General features: G+C 41.2%; 2 protein-coding genes across 2 annotated transcripts; both read left to right on the plus strand.

Annotated features, from left to right (window-relative positions):
* Window positions 1-5770: 5770 nt before the first annotated feature.
* zgc:172145 (Ferritin light chain, oocyte isoform-like) lies at window positions 5771-12189 on the plus strand. The gene is made up of 3 exons (XM_056388122.1): window positions 5771-6177; window positions 7622-7768; window positions 10050-12189. The coding sequence occupies exons 1-3, from the start codon at window positions 6007-6009 to the stop codon at window positions 10338-10340; spliced, it is 609 nt and encodes a 202-aa protein (XP_056244097.1). The 5' UTR covers window positions 5771-6006; the 3' UTR covers window positions 10341-12189.
* Window positions 12190-14282: 2093 nt separating this feature from the next.
* myod1 (myogenic differentiation 1) lies at window positions 14283-18492 on the plus strand. The gene is made up of 3 exons (XM_056386264.1): window positions 14283-15044; window positions 16118-16199; window positions 16817-18492. The coding sequence occupies exons 1-3, from the start codon at window positions 14454-14456 to the stop codon at window positions 17038-17040; spliced, it is 897 nt and encodes a 298-aa protein (XP_056242239.1). The 5' UTR covers window positions 14283-14453; the 3' UTR covers window positions 17041-18492.
* Window positions 18493-19951: the final 1459 nt, after the last annotated feature.

Consider the following 19951-nt stretch of genomic DNA (forward strand, 5'->3'; position numbering starts at 1 on the left):
GTTTGTGTAGAGTTTTTATGGAGGGGGAGTTTTTATGGGGGGGGTGGGTGACATCCAAAGTACTTTACAGTTCGCCTCTTGCTCAGCCGACCATCGGGAGCAAATTGGGCATCGAGTGTTTTATCCAAAGAAACCTTTATAAAATTCTTCTATAAAATATTGAACAGTGCTGTAGCAGAATATTTGTACAGAAATAAAGTCAAACTGTTCAGATGGATATGAGTATAAATCATGAACTGATGGACTTCATGACTTCAGGACGGGATGAACTCATTCATAAAACACAGTAGCTTCACACCGGCCTGTGAGCGCTGAGGACGAGTCTTTGTTCCCCTGCAGGAGTCAGTCGATCTGTTTTTCTTCTGTTTAGTGGACCAGCTGTTCTGTCTGAAGCATGAAGACATGAGGCCTGACATGAGCCCAGAGCGGGGGGGGGGGCGGGGGGGGGGACATATTTATAAGCCGGGTCATGTGATGAGAGACAGGAATTCAAAATGAGAGGCGGCGTTCCTGAGGAGCGTACGGAGGTCCGCTGGGACCCTGTGAACAAACGTTGTGTCTGAAGCTGCTGCAGCGCTGAGAGCCCGACATGTTTCATACAAGGTCAGATATGTTCAATCTGTGGAGCTCTGCAGGGGTTCACTGACCAGGTCTTATAGTGATCTGGACTTAATCAGTTATCTGTGGTCATACGTTTGGTGTTTTATTGTGAAATTCAGCTCATTGTTTATCTATTTGCTTTCAATCCCTCCCGCCATAATCCAGATGTTTTCAAAGAAACAGCTGTAAAATGCCACTGAAATAATAATAGAAAGAGAGGGAATATAAGACTAAGATTAATCAGGTGACACAAACACGACTCTAAATTAAAGCTCCTCCAGTGTAAAGGTCTGTGTCCATGTGTAGTGTGATTATAGATCAGCTCTAGCTTCTATATTAATACTGTGAAAGTATCAAAGCCTCAGTCCACAGAGAAATGCACACAGCCTGTATTCAGAAACTGAGCCTTAAAACCAGCCGTCAGGACTTCTGGAACTTTGTGATGTCACAACAAAGCAGTCACCAAGCCCCGCCCACCTGGACCCACCATCCAAACCTTGCAGGATTTGGTTTCTCTGAGTGTTTTTACCCGAAATCTGCTATATTTTTATTGGTTCTATATAATGGTTCTATTCAGCCAATCAGAAGAGAGGCTCAGAGCCTCCTCTCTTCTGATTGGCTCACCGACCTGTTGTTACTAGAGCTTCAGAGAGAAGCCTGAGAGAGGAGATGTAAAACTACACTGAGATGGTTTTTATATCTTCTGATGGATCAACACTTCAAATAAAACCCAGAAGAAGAAGAAAATATTTGACTTTTAATGATACTGTTGCTTGGTAACAGCTGGATGTGGAAATAAGCAACTGTTTGTTAACAAGTTCAGTCACAAATGTTCACAGACTGTTTCTAGAGGCTAAAAAAATAGTTACTGCAGCTTTAACGCGACGAGTCGTTGAACTGAATAATGAGGTGAAAAAAAATCATCAGTCCACTGCAGAGGCAGGTTGAGGACATGTTTAGCCTAGCTTAGCATAAAGAATGGAAGCGGATGGAAACTGCTAGCCTATGTCCAACAGAAGTGGAAAAATCCATCACTTTTAGAGGACATCTTACTCTCTATCTGCTTTTTTTTATTGTGTTTTATTTTGTGTTTTGTCTGATGTCAAACTGCACGAATCACGTCAACTTGAACTCTTTGTTCTCAGTTACATTTCAATAGATAAAAGAAAATAAAAATACAAATTGTCCCGTCATAGAATCCGTTTGTTCAATCTGAACTCAAACACAACAAACCACACGACTGGCTGCACAGCAGTAAATCTGCTCCTCCGAGCTTATCCACCCTCTGTGAGTGTGTGAGTGCATGTGTGTGTGTGTGTGTGTGTGTGTGTGTGTGTGTGTGTGTGTAAAGTAATCTGCCACCAGTGCAGGACAATGTGGTCGTTGTGGTGTTGGTGGTTTACAGCAGGCAGCAGGTGTGAAGGCCGACACCTCTCCTGTCAGTCTGCACATTTTGGGTTTATTAAGTGCTTTGTGTGTGTGTGTGTGTGTGTGTTGTGTGTGTGTGTGTGTGTGTAAAGTAATCTGCCACCAGTGCAGGACAATGTGGTCGTTGTGGTGTTGGTGGTTTACAGCAGGCAGCAGGTGTGAAGGCCGACACCTCTCCTGTCAGTCTGCACATTTTGGGTTTATTAAGTGCTTTGTGTGTGTGTGTGTGTGTGTGTGTGTGTGTGTGTGTGTGTGTGTGTGTGTGTGTCCCTCCTGTCTTGTTATCATCTTGTGTTTATCTGTATTTATCTCTGCTCTGTAAAATATTTTATGACAAGACATCTTTTTATTTATCTTTTTTTATGTTATTTAAAATCTTTTTTTTTTTTTATTGATACGATTGATTGACGAATAAAAATGGTAAATAAATGAGAACATGTGATGACACCATACAAGAACCCGTGTGTTTATGTAAACGTATTTAGTTTGTGTGTTATTACTTTACTGTGTTTGCATCTTTAATGTGAGATTTTAATGCATCGTGTACATAAGAATATTTTATTCATGCTCTTTAATGACGACGTATTTACAGTACAGTATCCTACTTTGCATAAATCGTAATTCATGACCTTTTGTCTTATAAGAAAAGATTGGACACCTGATGCATTATGGATCTTATACAACCGTCTAATTCTGCAGAAGAAAGGCAGGATGTTTTTACTGTTGAACATCATCATTATTCATATTGACTGAAAGTTAGAAGAGAAGATCAGCTCCACTCTCATGTCTGTATGTTAAATGTGAATCTAGAGCTAACAGTGTTTTAGCTTAGCTTAGCATAGAGCAACTGTAAAAACAACTATTAGCTGTTTTACGGTGAGTTTTTCCTCAGACTGTTTCTGGGCTCCGAGCAGTTCCAGAGTCTCCAGTGCAGAAAGCAAAACGACACTTCAGGCCCAACATACGCCTGGCTCCTCGGCCCGAATCTGGCCCGTATACTTCCACATCTGGGCAGAGTCCAGCTGTTCTCCCCCGGTAATCGTCTGTAGCGTAATGATGTAAACGTGGACCGAAGGAAAAATAGAAGTTGCCCCGGTAACAACTGACTAACATTATTTAAAACACAAAACTGTCCTCATGATCGGTGACGCGATCGTGATCATGAAGCAGTGGAGGTGAAGGATTACATCAGTTTTTAATTTTAATTCATGATAACTGAGGTGAGGTTGTATCGTCCAGACAACAACAACAGTGTCTGAGGGGAAGCTCCGAGTGTCTGTTGACAGCTGCAGCGTCCAACACACACACACACACACACACACACACACACACACACACACACAGTATGTGTGTGTGTGTGTGTGTGTGTGTGTGTGTGTGTATCACAGGGTAAGACTGGGGGGTTGTAACAAAGGCAGAGCTCCACAGGACCGTGAATCACAGCTTCCTGTCATCTGAAGCTCAGCTGTGGGAGACGAGTCAGAGCAGAAGAAGATCATAAACTCAGAGACAGTTCACTCAGAGAAATGTTCATCACTCAGTGGAAATAATCTGGATTTAGAGACACGAGGAAAAGTTTTCCCGTCACCTATAAACACCTATAAACAACACTCGACACGTCGACCAATCAGCTGGTGTTTGCGGACCTTTCTTGGTTGTCATCAGCAACCGTCCCTGATTGGCCGTTTAATCTGGTGAATGAGTGACTGACATCACGTTTACGACACCTGATTTTCTTCATCGATACAAATGATACTTCTTCTGTACCGCACTGAGAAACACAAACGTTTGTGTCAGGAGGAGGTCGACTGTTTGTTTCCTACTGTAACCATGACGACAAACGTCCACTCACCTTGACAAAATAGGCTTTTTTTTCTTTTTTTTTTTTAAACCCAATCCATGATCTTTTCCTAGACCGACCCCAAACTTCAGCACAGCACCGTCACATGATCAATCTGATTCATTCTCAGTGATCTGCTGCAATGGCTGCCGTTGTCGTGGTGATAACCTCTGTTTACCTGCACTAATTAGGGCCGACTGGCACACGCTTTCAATTTACAGTTTCAGTGGAAGAACACAGGTGCGCACAATTCTGCGGTTTAAGAACACGTTCAGGAATCTGACGTAGAGTTTTCTTAAGAACAACTTAGGAAAGAATTTCAGAAAATACCGAAGAAGATATTGGTGAATGAGGCGCAGTGAGTTTTCCTGTTCGATGTAGAGGACTCTGTGGTCTGAGTAGGTGTCTGCCTCCCCATCATGGCTCTGCCGAAACCCTTCAGGGTGGATCCTCAGTGACAGCCGCAGTGTCCGGCCCCCTGTCGGCCCTCTGTCGGCCCTCCTGCGGCGCAGCATCACCTGGTGGAAGCTGACCGACCTCCTGCAGCGTGTCTGTAATCTGTTACAGCCAGGTCAGGCCCAGGTGATTACTGAGGTGTCTGGGGGGGGGGGGGGGGGGTCGTGTCAGGGGTTATAGAGCTGGTCTTTCTTTCCTCCTGGATCAGCTGACCCCCGGGGAGCAGCCAGCCCCTCCCGTCACTCATCCTGCCTCCAGGAGCTGGACTGAAACAGGAGAGGACGGAGAACCAGGGGGGTCAACTCTGACCCAGAGTCCACTGAGGAGAAGCAACCAATGATGGTCAGCTGATGCTAAAATCAATCATGATAAAGTGTCACATTTACATAAATAGCTTGATGATAAATCTCACTATTTCCTAACTATTTTTTTTATTTCTGATGCAATTTTTAAATACAAGAAAATTTAAGTTTATTTTCAGCTAAACAAAGAAATTGAGCCTCATTAATCCAATCCAATAAATACTGTCAGACTAACAGGGAGGTGAGAACAGGTGTGTAGGTGGGTGGGGAAAGTCAGGTGATAAGGAGTAGAGGGAAAAGTCGGAGGGCATCTGGTGGTCAGGTGTTGAAATGGCAGGGACTGGAAATAATCAAAGTCAGAGGGATTCATCCTCAGGGGACCATGAATATCTACAAAATGTCATGACACAGGATATTTCAATCACACTCAGACAAAATGGCAGCATAGGAAACACATATTTTATTTTGAAAATGAGTTTTACCCATTTACAAATTGACAATTCTTAATGCCAAATTAATATTATTTTCTATGCTGATGAGGTTTTTGGCCACTCCCTCTGTGTGATTGTTCTAATTCAGCAGGACTTTTAATTTGTAAAATGTAGGTAAAAAACAGTTAAAATTTTCACAGGTTTCATTTTTTACAGTGTACTAAATATATGATTTGACACTTAGCTCATTCCTATTGAAAAACTGTGGGTGAATTTATTGCAAAAAAAAATTTCCTTGCAAGAATTGGCAGCCATCTTGGATTTTTGAGGGTCTCACGTGCATGTTTTATCAAACAGAGTAATACACAAGGAGGATTTGTGCCCAGTTTAATATTTCTTATAGTTTCTCCTGATATTTGCAGTTATATGCTATTTGCTTCAACCTGTCCTTAACGAAGCACTAATTATAATCTCATTAGGACCTGAGCTCTTCAGCAGAAATATATCTGTTTAAAAACTGTTTTCTGATGTTTTTAAGTCTCTGAACAACTTTAAAGTAAATCTCAGTGACTTCCACCAGGAAACGTGATGTTTAATCAGAGATTAAATCAGACTGACTCCATCTGTGGAGCTCAGTCAGTTTGGACTCATGTTCACTTTAATGTGATTCTCTTATGTAAGTTTGACTGTTTTCATGTGCAGCTCGGAGCTCCGTCGCACCGGATGAACTCGAGCAGCTGACCGGGAAACGGTTGATGCAGGGGGGCTAAATTTATCTTCCGTCGAGGTTCAGCTCGGCTGCTGGAGGAAGACGCGTTTTCTCTACAAGACTTTGTTTCGCGGGTTGTTTATTTCTCACCTGTGATTTTTTTTTTGTTTGTTTGTTTTTCACTTCCGCGGTTCGTGGTTCCGTCCGCGCTCAGGCCGGATCAGCGGCGGCGGCAACAACATGGCTGAACCCGCAGGAAAGAGGTTAAAGAGCAGCCTGCCGCTGTGCAAGACGCACCGGAGCTCCGCGGGCACCAGCCGGGCCAGGCACAACCTGCCGGCCGCCGTGGAGGAGGCTCTGTGCGGGGTGAGCAGCCTGCTGTTGGACGGAGCGTACAGACTGCAGGCTCTGGTAGGAAACAACAACAACAACAACAACAACAACAACAACAACATGTAGTCTGCTGCGTGAGACTGAGATCAGCTACTGCACGAATGTCAGGGAGGATTTTAACAAGGACATCACAAACCAGAAACTACCTGTTTAACCACGTTATAATCCAACTTTAACACTTTTACATTGATTTGTCATCAGATGAGGGATTTTTACCAAAGGAAGTCAGAGAAAAGACAAACTTACAACAGACTTCCTCCAATATCTCACAATAATATAATATAATATAACTATAAAACTGGTCGGCTGGGTGAATGGAACAATCATTTACTAATTGCCCAAATAAGTTTATTTTCATGAGCTGTGGATTTAATAAAAATGCAATAAATCCCACAAAGGAAGAATGAAATAAAATATAAACATACAACAACATACCAACATACTGTGAACACATGACCCTCCTGACCTTTTCTGACCTTCCCTCCAATCATTTTCATACAGTCAAAGACATTGATTGAAATGATATTGCACAGAAATCCCTCGTCTAATTATAATTCTTTGGTATTTTAGGAATTGTATAAGACTTGACAAATAGCGACAGATAGAAATAGAGTAAAAAAAACAGATAACAAGATAAATCCACTTCACTTGTGACATTTGACTTGAACACATGATGTTAAATATGCTCATGACTGAATGTAAGAGCCTCCGTGTAGTGGCTTCGCTGCCATGACCCACTGTGTGCAGGGGATTGTGGGATATGAGGAGATCAGGATTCAGGCTGCAGGAGGCTGACAGCAGCTTCTCCACCTGACATGACGTGTTCAGTCTTGAAATGCAGAATTGAAAAGGAGACAAACTTGAATTTGGTTGCACATTGTTAACACATGGTTGATTGGGACTAGGGCTGTCCCAAACGATTATTCTTTAAACGATTAATCTAGCGATAATTTTTTTGATTATTCGACTAATCTAACAATTATTTTTTTTATTAACCTAACAGTTATTTTATTGCAATTACGTTTTGCTGCCATCTTGACTCGCTGCGCCAGGGTGTTTCCTCTTTATGTGCTCGTGCATGACTGTCGTGCTAGAGAGATATGCCAGATGCACTTTGCAGAGTCAGCAGTCTACCGCACCTTTGGTGTCCAGATTAAAGTTCCCAAACTTTGGAGGACCGTGTACGAGCCTTTTTAGCCGCGTGTTGCTCCACACGCTCCGTCGTATCGCTGGTAGACGCCGCCGTGTTGTTCAAATAGATTTACACAGACGCAAATCATTCACGTAGTCAATGACTTCAATTATGTCACCGCGTTGTCCCAGCCCTAATTGGGACCTTTGAGCTATAAACGCTTCATAAAACAACGAGGGAGCATCTTTGAAATGATGAAGGTGTTTAAATGACGGGTTATACACCACCTACATAAACACTCTGAGTGTTGGTTTGTTTTATCTCCTTCAGGCCAGTGTGTTTGAGCGGGACGACGTCGCTCTGCCTCGCGTCGCTTCTTTCTTCCACCAGGAGGCGCTGAAGCAGCAGGACGAGACCGAGGCCATGCTGGGCTACCTGGCCGAGAGGGGGGGCAACTACTGCGGCAAAGACATCCAGGTACGAATGTACAAATTAGTGTTTTCATTCTGATTTGTTTGTACAAGGTCAAATGTCACAAAAGCTTCTAAAGCTTCCAACAGTCAGCCAATCAGAAGAGTTCAGGTAAAAAAACCAAATCCTGCAAGGTTTGGATGGTGGGTCCAGGTGGGCGGGGCTTGGTGACTGCTTTGTTGTGACATCACAAAGTTCCAGAAGTCCTGACGGCTGGTTTTAAGGCTCAGTTTCTGAATACAGGCTGTGTGCATTTCTCTGTGGACTGAGGCTTTGATACTTTCACAGTATTAATATAGAAGCTAGAGCTGATCTATAATCACACTACACATGGACACAGACCTTTACACTGGAGGAGCTTCAACTACTTGTTGAGTTGGTTATTTTGTTGAATCTACAACAATACGCGATATATTTTAAAGATAAACGCATGTTTTGTGTGTAAAGTCTTAAAGTAACCAGTAAGTAGATGTGTAAGTGAAGTATGTGAGTAAATGTAGTTAGTTTCGCTCCTTACAGACACGCAGAGGTCAGTCAGAGGTCAGGGTCAAGAGCATCTGTTGCCCAGCGACACTTAAGCAGAAGGAAGGGGGGGGGGGGTTGTTGGATCCTCACGGTCCTGAGGGGCGTTTAGATGATCTGGTGTGAAGAGCTGATTTGTGGATCCATTTTGAAACTAAATTTATGATTTGAACTTTATCTGTGAGACAGAGGAGCTTCAGTGTGTAACAGCGTTCTCGTTTTACCTCCCGTTCCTCCCAAACCGGCCCATCATGACGATTTATTCTCCCCCCTGTGCTATCCGTCATTTTGTCAGAGCAGGTGTCTCTCTATCTCGCTGTGCCCCCCCCCCCCAACGGCTGAGATCTCATTTTGGAGCAGAGCTCTTCATTCAGGCCGGGGGGGGGGGGGGTTGAGATACCAAGAGGCCAGAGGAGAAGAGAGGGAGGGAGGGAGGTTAAACCCCTGGAGACCTTTCCCCCCCTGGCTCTGGCCATAAGCCCATCAGGGTGTACATTTCCCCCCCCTCATGTTCCGGAAAATTGGCAAGATTAATGCTGCGGCAGAGGGACAGTGGCGCTGATGGCGTTTCCAGATGGCTGTCAGCTTCGTCGGCGGTGGCGGTGGCACTGGCGCGTCGCAGCATGGCCTCCGACCGCCGCCCCAGGTTTATGAGTCGTGTAAAATCGTTTCAGGACCGAGGCCCGGGTTCAGTCAGCAGCGTTTTGGGACACCTCGTTATCCGTCTCCCAAGTGCAGTTCACCTTCACTGCGGTTTGATTTAGTTTCACGTTTCCTGTTGTGGGTGATTTTATTTTAGAGTCACACTGATGACATATCACCACATCATGTCTACAAATATAACGAGGAGATGAAAACAATGAAGGAAAAGGTCTCATGATGACATTCATCAACACTGAACTCAAAGTGGGTCCAATCAGGTTGAATGTCAACTGTTCTGGCAACGTGAACTTTGACTTTAATGTTTTTAATGCAGCACTAGATGACTAACTGTCCCATGATTGGCTGTTCAAGACGACAGGAAGTCCTTAAGTGTGGTTCAAGAGAACGAGGTCGTACGAGAAAACAAGAGGCTCGTGTATGGTACTGATTGGTTGGAGGGAGAACTAAACAAAATGACCCCTTCCTTCCTACTTGTGGAGCAGTTCATATAAAATTAGATGTTGCACCACCTTTTAAAATACACCGTGCCACTGATGCGACGCAGTCTACACGCAACCATGACAAATTACACATTGTTCGAAAGCTCTAATTTCACTGTTTCTATCTGTGCAGTCTGTGTAAAGCATTTTATCCCCATATCACTGCAACAGCTGTTGATGTAGAACTGGTTCAGACTTGTGGCTTGTGTTTTCCACACTAAACGTCCCACCACAGGCTTTATATTCAGTTTTTATACTGATAGAATCAGGCGAGGCAAAAAAATACTTTTATTTCTACCATGTTGTGCCTCTGTTGTATCTCGTCTACTCAGTCTGACCTGTTGGTTGTAAAATTTAAGGAGTAAGCTTTCAGAGGAGACCAGGGTTATGACTGCAATCAAAAAGGTTAAAGAACAGTAACCTTTTTATTTTGGGCGCATTATTTTTGGGCTTGTGCACAAAAATGGTGGGTGTCATGTAACAAAGTTAACTATTTATTTCGGACTCTGTGGCTTTAGTCCGTCAGAGTTCACAAAGACTGAATTAATAGTTGTAATTTTGTTCTAAATGCTGCGAAGTTCAAGACAAAACAATTGAGGTCAGGTGAAATCTTTGGTTTCCAGAAGCCGGGCTGCGAGGCGGTCGGCGCCGTGTTGCCGGCTCTGGAGCTGCTGCTGCTCCAGCTGAAGGAGGAGGCCGGCGTCCTGGTCGAGCTGAACCAGTTGGCCCGCAAGCACGGAGACCCGCACACCGCCAGCGTCGTGAAGAGCCACTTCCTGACGCCGCGGGTGGACCGCCTCAAGCTGCTGGGAGACCTGCTCACCAGCGCCCGTCGGACGGGCTGCACCAGCGACCAGACGGGGCGGTTCGGGGAGTACATCCTGAATGAGCTGCAGGAAGAGCTCAGCAGATGATTGGTCAGCTTCTCTGAACAGGAAGTTTATGATGCTCCTTGTGGCGTTTCTCTGCAGGGAATAAAGGGTTAATTTCCCTCAGTAAAAGATAAAAATTTGACATTTTGGGAAATTTACTTTTCGGCCATTTTCCCCAGAGTCAAACATGTTTAGCCTAGCTTAGCACAGAGACTGAAAGCAGAGGGAAGCTGCTAGCCTAGCTCGATTAAAAGAGATATAAAAAATGTTTTTCCATCAACAACAAAACTTTAACTTTTTCCAGAATGAAGTCCAGAATATAAATTAAAGTGTTTAAGAAAAAAGAAAATTTTTTATCCTCCATGAATTAGCTACCACTCAAAACACTGTTACGTTGTGACTTGTTCACGCCATGTTACATGTTTCATTTCTTTTATAATTACAAATGAAAAGTCCATGTGATTGGAAAAGCACTTTACAATAAACAGGAAGCTTAATTAAACGGATAAAGAAAGAGATAAACATTCTTCAGGACGTGTTTAGCCTAGATTAGCACAGAGACTGATAGCAGGGAGAAGCTCTTTAGCCTAGCTTAGCACAGAGACTGATAGCAGGGAGAAGCTCTTTAGCCTAGCTTAGCACAGAGACTGGTTGCAGGGAGAAGCTGTTTAGCCTAGCTTAGCACAGAGACTGGTTGCAGGGAGAAGCTGTTTAGCCTAGCTTGATTAAAAGAGGAAACAAAATGCACCTTCAAACAACTCCTGTCTTTATATTGTTTATATTAGTTTGTTCAGTTTCGAATTCAAAACAGCCAAAACTCTTGGCTACGTCGTCACCTTCATGTCCGTTATGTTCATAATGTGTTTCCTCTCTTTTGTTGGTGTCAGTGTGGAAGAATATTAAACCAAGTGAGAAGATAAGACTTAATCAAGGACGTGTTTAGCGTAGCTTAGCACACAGACTATAGAAGCAAGGGGAAACGGCTAGCATAGCATCAAAATAGAAAATGTATCCTACCATTTCCATATATTTTACACTGTTGAAAGTTTGTCATGAAATATTTTCATTTAAATATTAAGTTTCTGTCAAAACTGTTAGTTAATGTAAAGTTGTGACCTTTTTGTTTCATTCTTACGGTATGACTGTTGCGTTTGTGTTTTCCCTCTCCCTCGTCATAACTTTTATAAGTGAATAATGGGAGGGTCAGTGAGTGAACCACCAGTTTTTGATTAAAAAAAAAACAAAAAAAACAAATTAAACCAGTTCAGAAAGAGAAAGACGAAGTTTTGAGAAAAAAAATGCACCTTGAAACAACTCCAAAACTGATTTACATGTTGTATCTCGCTAGATAGCTGGGTTCATCTAACAGGGGATTTAGCACAGATCTGGCAACCCAACACGACTCATTTCTGCTGCTGTTCAACAAACTAGATACGACATGAAAATGAAAAACATTTTCCAAAAGAAAGGCTCCTGTAAAGTTTTTCGTATTGAAATTCTATATTTTTCATATTTTCATTTGAGGAATTTAAAGATATTTTTCTAGAAAACTTTTAAAGCGACGAACATGTACAGAGGATCAACCTGAGCAGCTTTCAAACATCTTGGACGGTACCAAAGAGGTTTTTATCTGAATAAATGATTTTTAAAGAACATGAATGTTTCCTACATGAAGCCGGTTGTAAAGTAAAGAACGTTACTCCGCATCTTCTGTTTCTGCTTCTACATATGAATATCATTTTATTTGAATTACTCACAGTATATGAAGCATTTAATCACATGTTCTTGTTTGAGGTTTTGTACCAAATTGTTTGATTGTTTATTTGTTTTTGCGATTCTCTAAAGTTTGGGCTCGTTGTGCACGACGGTATTAAATAAAGATGGAAAAATGTTTGGAAATAATCAGTATTTCTTTCCTCTCCAGCTCAGTCTCTGATTCAAATTCAAATAGCTTTATTGACATGAACAAAAAAACATGTTTTGCCAGAGTTTTCAAAATATTAAAATACAATACAATTATTAAATATTTGTAACATACTGGTACAGATTCAGATTTTCATATAATACAATATAATTCAATACAATATAACAGCTTTATACATTTACTTACATACAATCATCAATTTTTATCAACGTTAATTGATTATCGGCTGCAGAAGATGAAATGTTCTTAAATATTTCTCAACTAAGAATCAATGAAAGTAAAAATGAATGACAGTAAAATGTATTTAGACGTTGTGTGAGGTGAAGATTTGTAGTAGACGACCTGTCAGTCATGTCGCAGTGATAGTGATAATCCTTTGAGTACAGGGTTTGAATATTTCCTGAGACACTTAAAGCATCGACAGAGTCCAGCTTCTAACCATCTGTCACTCATGACTGGCAGAGGTTGATGGGTAGTGAGTTCACAGCCTGCGAGACTCCGCTCAGGGCAAAGAGCGGAGGCGTTATCTTGTCTCAGGCTCTGCTCTGCAGCGCCCTCCAGCTGCTGCTCGCCGCCGCTGCAGCTGCACGACTCATCTGAAAGCTCTGCTGCAGGTTTCTGTGAAAAATCACTAAATCTGCATCTAAATGTTTGTGGGTGTTTGTGTGCGGTGATGACAGCTGAGAGGAGGAGAGAGGAGGAGGTCGTGAGTCTCTCCTGACAGAGAAACACTCACATCTATAAATAAACTCAATGACATTTAACTTGATTACTGAGTTCACACTTTCATGCAGTATTAACACTCTTTAAAACGGTGTTTGGCTCTGGAAAGACGTGAAATGTGAGGAGAGGACGCAGACGTTCCTGCTAAGTTTGGATGTGACATGTCTCAGTAAAAATGAAGCAGCGCTGCATCATCAACACAAAACAGCTCGTCTGCATCACACGGTCGACTCCAGGAAAATCCTCTCAGATATGATTAACACTGTGTTTTCAATTACCATCAATGTTTTGGATGATGAAATAACATTTAACAAAATCCATCCTCACTGTTTTCTGCTTTGAATTAGATTTTCACTACTTTCTTTTCCTGCTGTGAGAAATTTCGTTATCTAAAATATTTCTGCTTTATTTTAAGAATTTGTTCTTTTTTTTTTTTTAATTCCTCTAAAATGTTATTCTTCTTAGTTTTATTTATTATTATGTATAACTTTAAGTCCTCTTGTTTAGAATTGATAAGCAATAAATAAATATTTAATCAGTGGTTTATAAAACACATCACAGCTACAACTCCAGGTTTTAGTAAAATACAGCAGTAATAACAAATGTTATAAACACACACACCAGGAGTTAACACTTAAAATGTTCTTATATCCGCTTACAGCTGCATTATAATGTGTATGTATAATTTTCATATACTTATTAATGCGAAATATTAAAGTCTGTTATTTATTACACCTCCAGTTATTTTAGTTTTTATTTTTAATCATTTAGTAGCACCACAGTTACATTTTTGACTTTATTTGTATAGATTCATTGGGCCTATAGCTGAAGATTGAACAGATTCATTCACATCTTCTCTTATATTTATTCTCTTTTTCAAACCACTCCCATATAAAAACCAATATTGTTTATTTATTCACCACAAGTAAACTCAGTCTGCTTTAGATTAAAATGAGTTTAAGTTTATTTCACACGCAGAAGCGACTGAACGTGCTTCATATACTGCAATAAAATATTTTAAAAAAGAAAGAAAATTGGATAAAATATATTGAAATATTATGAAGAATAGAATAAATTATTAGAAAAGAAGAAAGAAAGAGTCTGTGTTGTGATTTTAATAATAACTTTGTGTTGTCAGTGTTAAACTCCCACATGTTTGTCCCCCACTGTGAGCAGCAGTATATTACCCTGCTCTTACTGCTCTGTTAGGGGTAATTGTACACTAATTACCGTGAAGTTGTAAACCCCTCCCGCTGCCCTCTGATTGGTCAGGCCTCAGAGGACCTCATTGCCCTGACCCCGCCCCCCGCTAATGTCCCAGGTATAAGAAGCTCCAGGTCGACAGCTGAGGGACAGAACAGTTTGTGACAGGACTCTACATTCCCCCAGAAAACTCTCTCTTCCTCTTCTTCTTCTTCTTCTTCTTCTGTGGTTTGTTTTTGGCTGCAGACTCCCCTGTCTCCTTCACTGGATTGTTCTTCTTCGTTGGTGTGTTGGGGGACTGAACCATGGAGTTGTCGGATATCTCTTTCCCCATCCCCGCGGCTGATGATTTCTATGACGACCCGTGCTTCAACACCAGCGACATGCACTTCTTCGAGGACCTGGACCCGCGGCTGGTCCATGTGGGTCTGCTGAAGCCGGACGACTCCTCCTCCTCCACCTCATCCTCCCCTTCCTCCTCCTCTTCCTCCTCCCCGTCCTCCCTCCTGCACCTCCACCACCACGCCGAGGTGGAGGACGACGAACACGTCCGCGCGCCCAGCGGGCACCACCAGGCGGGCCGCTGCCTGCTGTGGGCCTGCAAGGCCTGCAAGCGGAAGACCACCAACGCGGACCGGAGGAAGGCGGCCACGCTGAGGGAGCGCAGGCGGCTCAGCAAGGTCAACGACGCCTTCGAGACCCTGAAGCGCTGCACGACCGCCAACCCCAACCAGCGGCTGCCCAAGGTGGAGATCCTGCGCAACGCCATCAGCTACATCGAGTCCCTGCAGGCGCTGCTGCGCGGCGGGCAGGACGACGGCTTCTACCCGGTGCTGGAGCACTACAGCGGGGACTCGGACGCCTCCAGCCCCCGCTCCAACTGCTCCGACGGCATGGTGAGTTCAGGGACCGACAGGTGTTGGAGAGGGGGAGAGGGGAGTCTCAAAGTCTCTCCAGCGCCTCTTTACGCACGGATTAGTTTGTTTTCTCGGCTTTGTTTAAAAGTACTGTTTATTTCTTCACTCATTATTAGATTTCATCTGTTGTAATGTGTTTTCATCTCTTAGTCGCTGGTGACTGAACTTTAAATTCTCGTTTCTACCATTTCCACGGGTCATTTTGATCCATGAGAAATCGACTTTTACCAACATAACTTTTCTATTTTTGGTTCAAAGTGAAGATTTTCTGGGTGTAAATTCGGTGCAACCTCAGAGGTTTAATGTGTGAATAACCAGCAGCTTCACACACACGAGCTTCTGCACTTTGATAGAACTCTGTAATTATCTGGGATTTTTAATGTCAGAAGGGAAAGGGAAAGATATTTTCCCTCCATTCCAGCTCATGAACATCTTCCACTAGTTTCTTCCCCTCACTGTTTAAATACAGAAAATGAAGTTTCATCTCACCACATTAGTTTTGTTGTGTCACAATTTAAAGGGAAAACTCAAATATTTGTATTTCGTTAAAGAAAATCGAAGCTCAGGTCTGTTTCTCTTTTTCACGTGGAGAAAAATCCGCCGTTATTTTTAAAACAGAGAAACATTGTTGACATCGACTTGAAGCGGGAAACGGATCGAAAAAAATGTTTTAGCTTAACGAAATATTTAACGTGTAATTTTATCGCTCTGGCGTTTATTTCCGTCATTTTCGTTATTTAACAATAATTCAACCGCAAGAAAAAATGTCTAAATAATAATAATAAAATAAATGATCATATATAATTTATCATTTGTGTATGAAGGTCTAAAGTGTGTTGATTAGATTAATGCGGCTTTTTCTACCTTTTCTTCCCTCCACTTCACCTTTTAATATTTTCTTTATTTAAAGGATAAAAGGATTAATTTTTCTGTTCTGCAACATTTAGGCCTCAGATTTCCTCTAAAATAGATCATAAAATCATCTGTGTTCATAATTACAGTCTGACATGTTGTAAAACCTCATTTCTAAATCCAACTCTCTCTTTCCTCAGACGGATTTCAACGGGCCGACCTGTCAGTCCACCAGGAGAGGAAGTTATGAAAGCAGCTCTTATTTCTCCCAGACACCAAAAGGTAAGAAACCAGGGAACTGACCAATCACACGGGACTGCTAATTAAAAATAATAAAGCCCTTTATTCACCTCTGGTAATAAAACAGAGTTCACAGAGAAAAGCAAATAGAAGAAGTTATAAAAACATCAAGTTAATGAGGCAATGAAACAATAAAACTGAACTTCTGTCCATCATAAATAAGAGACTGTTAAAGTCTGCTTCTAAATGTTATTGAAGACACATTTTAAGGAGCCTAATAGAACAGTATATAGTTTATTATCATGGCATTTGTCTATATATTAATGAGACAAAAAAACTGTAAAAGAAAAAAAAGATCATTTATATTTTTACCAACATATTATTATTGTGAGGTAATAATATGAAGGTAATGATAGAAAATTACATGTGATACCTTGATGATTAAATCAGTTTAAGATTAAACTGACAATTCAATTCAATTAAGATCTTTAGTTGTTTTGTTTGTTTTACTGTTTTTGCAAAAGTGAATTACATGAAATGAACTGTTCTTTATTTTTCGGAACAGTTTTGTTGAACTTATAAATATGACAATAAAAACATGTAGAAAACCAAAATAAAACAAACACATGATTTATTGCCGTTGTGTTCGGTATCATCAGGAGGTCTGAAGAGTGACCGGAGCTCGGTGGTCTCCAGTCTGGACTGTCTCTCCAGCATCGTGGAGCGGATCTCCACCGACAACAGCAGCCTGCTGCCGCCCGCCGACGGCTCCGGGTCCACGCCGACGGACCCGGCCGGCGAGACAGCGGCGCCCGGACCCGTCCACCATGTCCCCTCTCCGACCGCCAGCCAGGACCCCAACCTGATCTACCAAGTCCTATAGACCCCCCCCCCCCCCCCCCCCCGGGACAATCACATCCTCTCACACCATTAACACACACACACACACACACACACACACACACAGATGATTTTTACAAGTTATTTAGGATGAACTGAGTCTTCACAACCTGTTTGCAGCAGCTGTAAACTTTTTAATGCGGTTTTTTCAACATCCTTCCACATCTGTTTTTATTCCCTGCAGCTGAAGTGTGGAAGCTCCTTCCTGCCACAAAACAAACAATCAAAAAACAAAGTTGATTCTTAAACTTGGAAATATTAGTTTATATAAAAAGGCTTCGAGGGCTTTTAGCAACAACTCAAAATTTTCATCAACAAAGAGAGTTTGATATTTTATAGTCACATTTTATAGATTTTAGCTCCATGTGCTGATGAAGCTCGTGACACATGGTCGAAAGCTCTGGAACAAACAAAAACCTTATTCCTAAATCTTACTTCAGTCTTAATCCAATAGCTGTAATATTAGGAATAACAAAAACTGATGCTTTATTGTGTCAAGATCGTAGGGTTTTTTCAAAATAAAATAACGTTTGTGGACAGAAATACAAAAATGAACAGAACAGTCAGCAAGTAGCTGAAGCCATCATTTTGACTTTGATTGATTAAGTGATTATTATTCCAAACTTACAATACTTTATTCATTTTCCTGGCAGGAATGATCTTCCATACTTTCAGCATATTTCACCCCCAGATTCCCTTTTCCTGTTGTTAACACAAGTGGACTAGAACTTAGATCGAACCACTCGACTGCTGGGAAATGTAGTTTTTTTTCTATAACAGGTTTACTGACGAGTAGAAATCAGTTCAGTTCTTGCTGTATTTGTGTATTTTTATTTTGTTTTAAGTTATGAAAAGTAGTTTAAGGCTCAGCTGAGTCGTTCAGATGGATTTTCTTCTTCTCCTTTCTGTGTATTAGTCTGAAGGACGGAGGCCAAAAAAACCATCCATTTACATTCCTCCACGTTCGTCCATCTGAAGTCCTAAAAGCCCCAGCTGTTCAATTCCCTCAGGGAAAAGAAAACTACAATAATCCTGAAAAAATAAGATACAAAACTGTAGATTTCTGTATAAAACTTTACTTATAAATAACAAAATACAACTAAGACAGATTTCTTACAGGAGTATTGTAGTGTTTTTTTTTACCCCACCAGGGTTGAAGTAGGTTCACACCTCCTTCCTGTCCAAGTCAAATTAAATAGATTTAATTTGTTGTTTTCATTCACTGCAGCGGAGGACCATTTTTCTGTTTCTGTACATATTATGTAAATAAGAGCTGATTTGTTCCAACTGAAAGTATTAATTATGTATTTAATGTTTCTGTCTGTATGTGCTTTGTTTGTTGTGAAAAATGTTAAACTTTATATTTATACATCTGAAAACTGAGTGACAGTCTAATGACAAATAAATGAAACTGCTTATTTATACAAAAAAAGAACATGACTGATTCTTTAATTTCTTTATTTTTAATATATATTTTATTGTTCATGTTATTTAGGCCAAAACAATACACACAGGGTCATTTCAGCCCCTTTTTTGGTGGGAAAAGCTAAAAGGAAATATCTAATATTTAGCAGCATTTCTATAAAAAGTTTATTTTAGTTAAACATACGGCAGGTTTTTATAAACATTAAATTATTAAAGATAGATATTTTTTTTCCAAACTTTATACTGATCTTTAGTGGCTTTTTATTTTATACTTCATTTTCATGCCAGTCTTCAGATCAATATAATTTCAATATATTATGACCGTTTAATTATTTGTAGATTTCTTTCCCCCATACGTGTTAAATATCTTGTTTTTAAGAACAGCTTCACAAATGAAGTCTATGATTTGAGTTTCGCATCTGTCACCAGGAAACACATTTGAATTCATAATGTAAGTGAAGTGATAGAGGAACGTCAAGTCTATAAAAACACAATTATCTTTTGGATAATTCACCCAAAACGCTGAATAAATACAGAACATTCAGCGTTTCACCTGTTCACTGACTGTTTGACTCTGTGGTCTGAGACTCAAAGATCAACAGCTCCATCGTGTGATCACACAGAAGACCTGCAGGTTTCTGAAACACAGGATCCACCTTATAAGAACAAAAGAAAAAGTTTTGCTCTTAAATCTGCCAAATTTCTAACGTTCAGTCTTTATTGACGTTGTTGGAGATGTGTAAATTTTACACATTTTGTATTATGAGGTCATGGTTAAGGGTGTTGTGCTGGATTACATTATACTGAGATGTTTCTAATTGTTTGTGTCCTCCTTATTTCCATGAATGAGGGCTGTAGAATACAACACCACCACTAACTGATCTCAGTGCTAAAAACATAGCTGACTCATCATAGGAGTAGACTTTATGTCTCACACTTCCTGTACAGAACATACAACATAAAGGACTTTGAATCCTTTTCACCACCTGTTCCTGGTCTCCTGATTTGTTTCAGAACTATTTAAAAATGTTAAACCTTGTTTATAAAGCCTTAAACGCCTCTCTGACCTACTCATTCAGTATGAACCTGTCAGGATTCTTCAGGTCTTCCTGCTCAGACTCTGTAGTCGTTGGTTAAGCAGCTTTTTTTTGTTGTGGTCCCAGCTGCTGAAATACCTCGTCAGATTTTATTATATGAGCTCCAACATCGCTCGACTGTACCCTGATGGGTAAACCCAGGGTTTACAGAACCAGTTGATAAGCAGCTCCGTTATCACAGGTGGCTGATGTTTAGGTCGGTGATGCCAGAGGACCACAGAGCCAGAGTAAGTTGAACTGGCTTCACGGTGCAGGAACCTGGATCTTGAAACAGGCTTAGCGATCATTCAGTTTTTTATCATTTATCATTTGTTCCTGTGACATTGCAAAATGTCTTCTGGGAAAAAGGCAACTTACATTTGATCATCTATC

This window comes from Seriola aureovittata, chromosome 10 (genome assembly GCF_021018895.1).
Source record: "Seriola aureovittata isolate HTS-2021-v1 ecotype China chromosome 10, ASM2101889v1, whole genome shotgun sequence".
Lineage (NCBI taxonomy): Eukaryota > Metazoa > Chordata > Actinopteri > Carangiformes > Carangidae > Seriola > Seriola aureovittata.

Bases quoted from the DNA above. Each gene is read 5' to 3' on its own strand.
- zgc:172145 (XM_056388122.1), top strand. From the start codon at position 6,007: ATGGCTGAACCCGCAGGAAAGAGGTTAAAGAGCAGCCTGCCGCTGTGC. The intron at 6,178-7,621 runs GTAGGAAACAAC...TATCTCCTTCAG, and splicing joins CGTACAGACTGCAGGCTCTG to GCCAGTGTGTTTGAGCGGGA. The intron at 7,769-10,049 runs GTACGAATGTAC...TTTGGTTTCCAG, and splicing joins ACTGCGGCAAAGACATCCAG to AAGCCGGGCTGCGAGGCGGT.
- myod1 (XM_056386264.1), top strand. From the start codon at position 14,454: ATGGAGTTGTCGGATATCTCTTTCCCCATCCCCGCGGCTGATGATTTC. The intron at 15,045-16,117 runs GTGAGTTCAGGG...CTCTTTCCTCAG, and splicing joins CCAACTGCTCCGACGGCATG to ACGGATTTCAACGGGCCGAC. The intron at 16,200-16,816 runs GTAAGAAACCAG...CGGTATCATCAG, and splicing joins TTTCTCCCAGACACCAAAAG to GAGGTCTGAAGAGTGACCGG.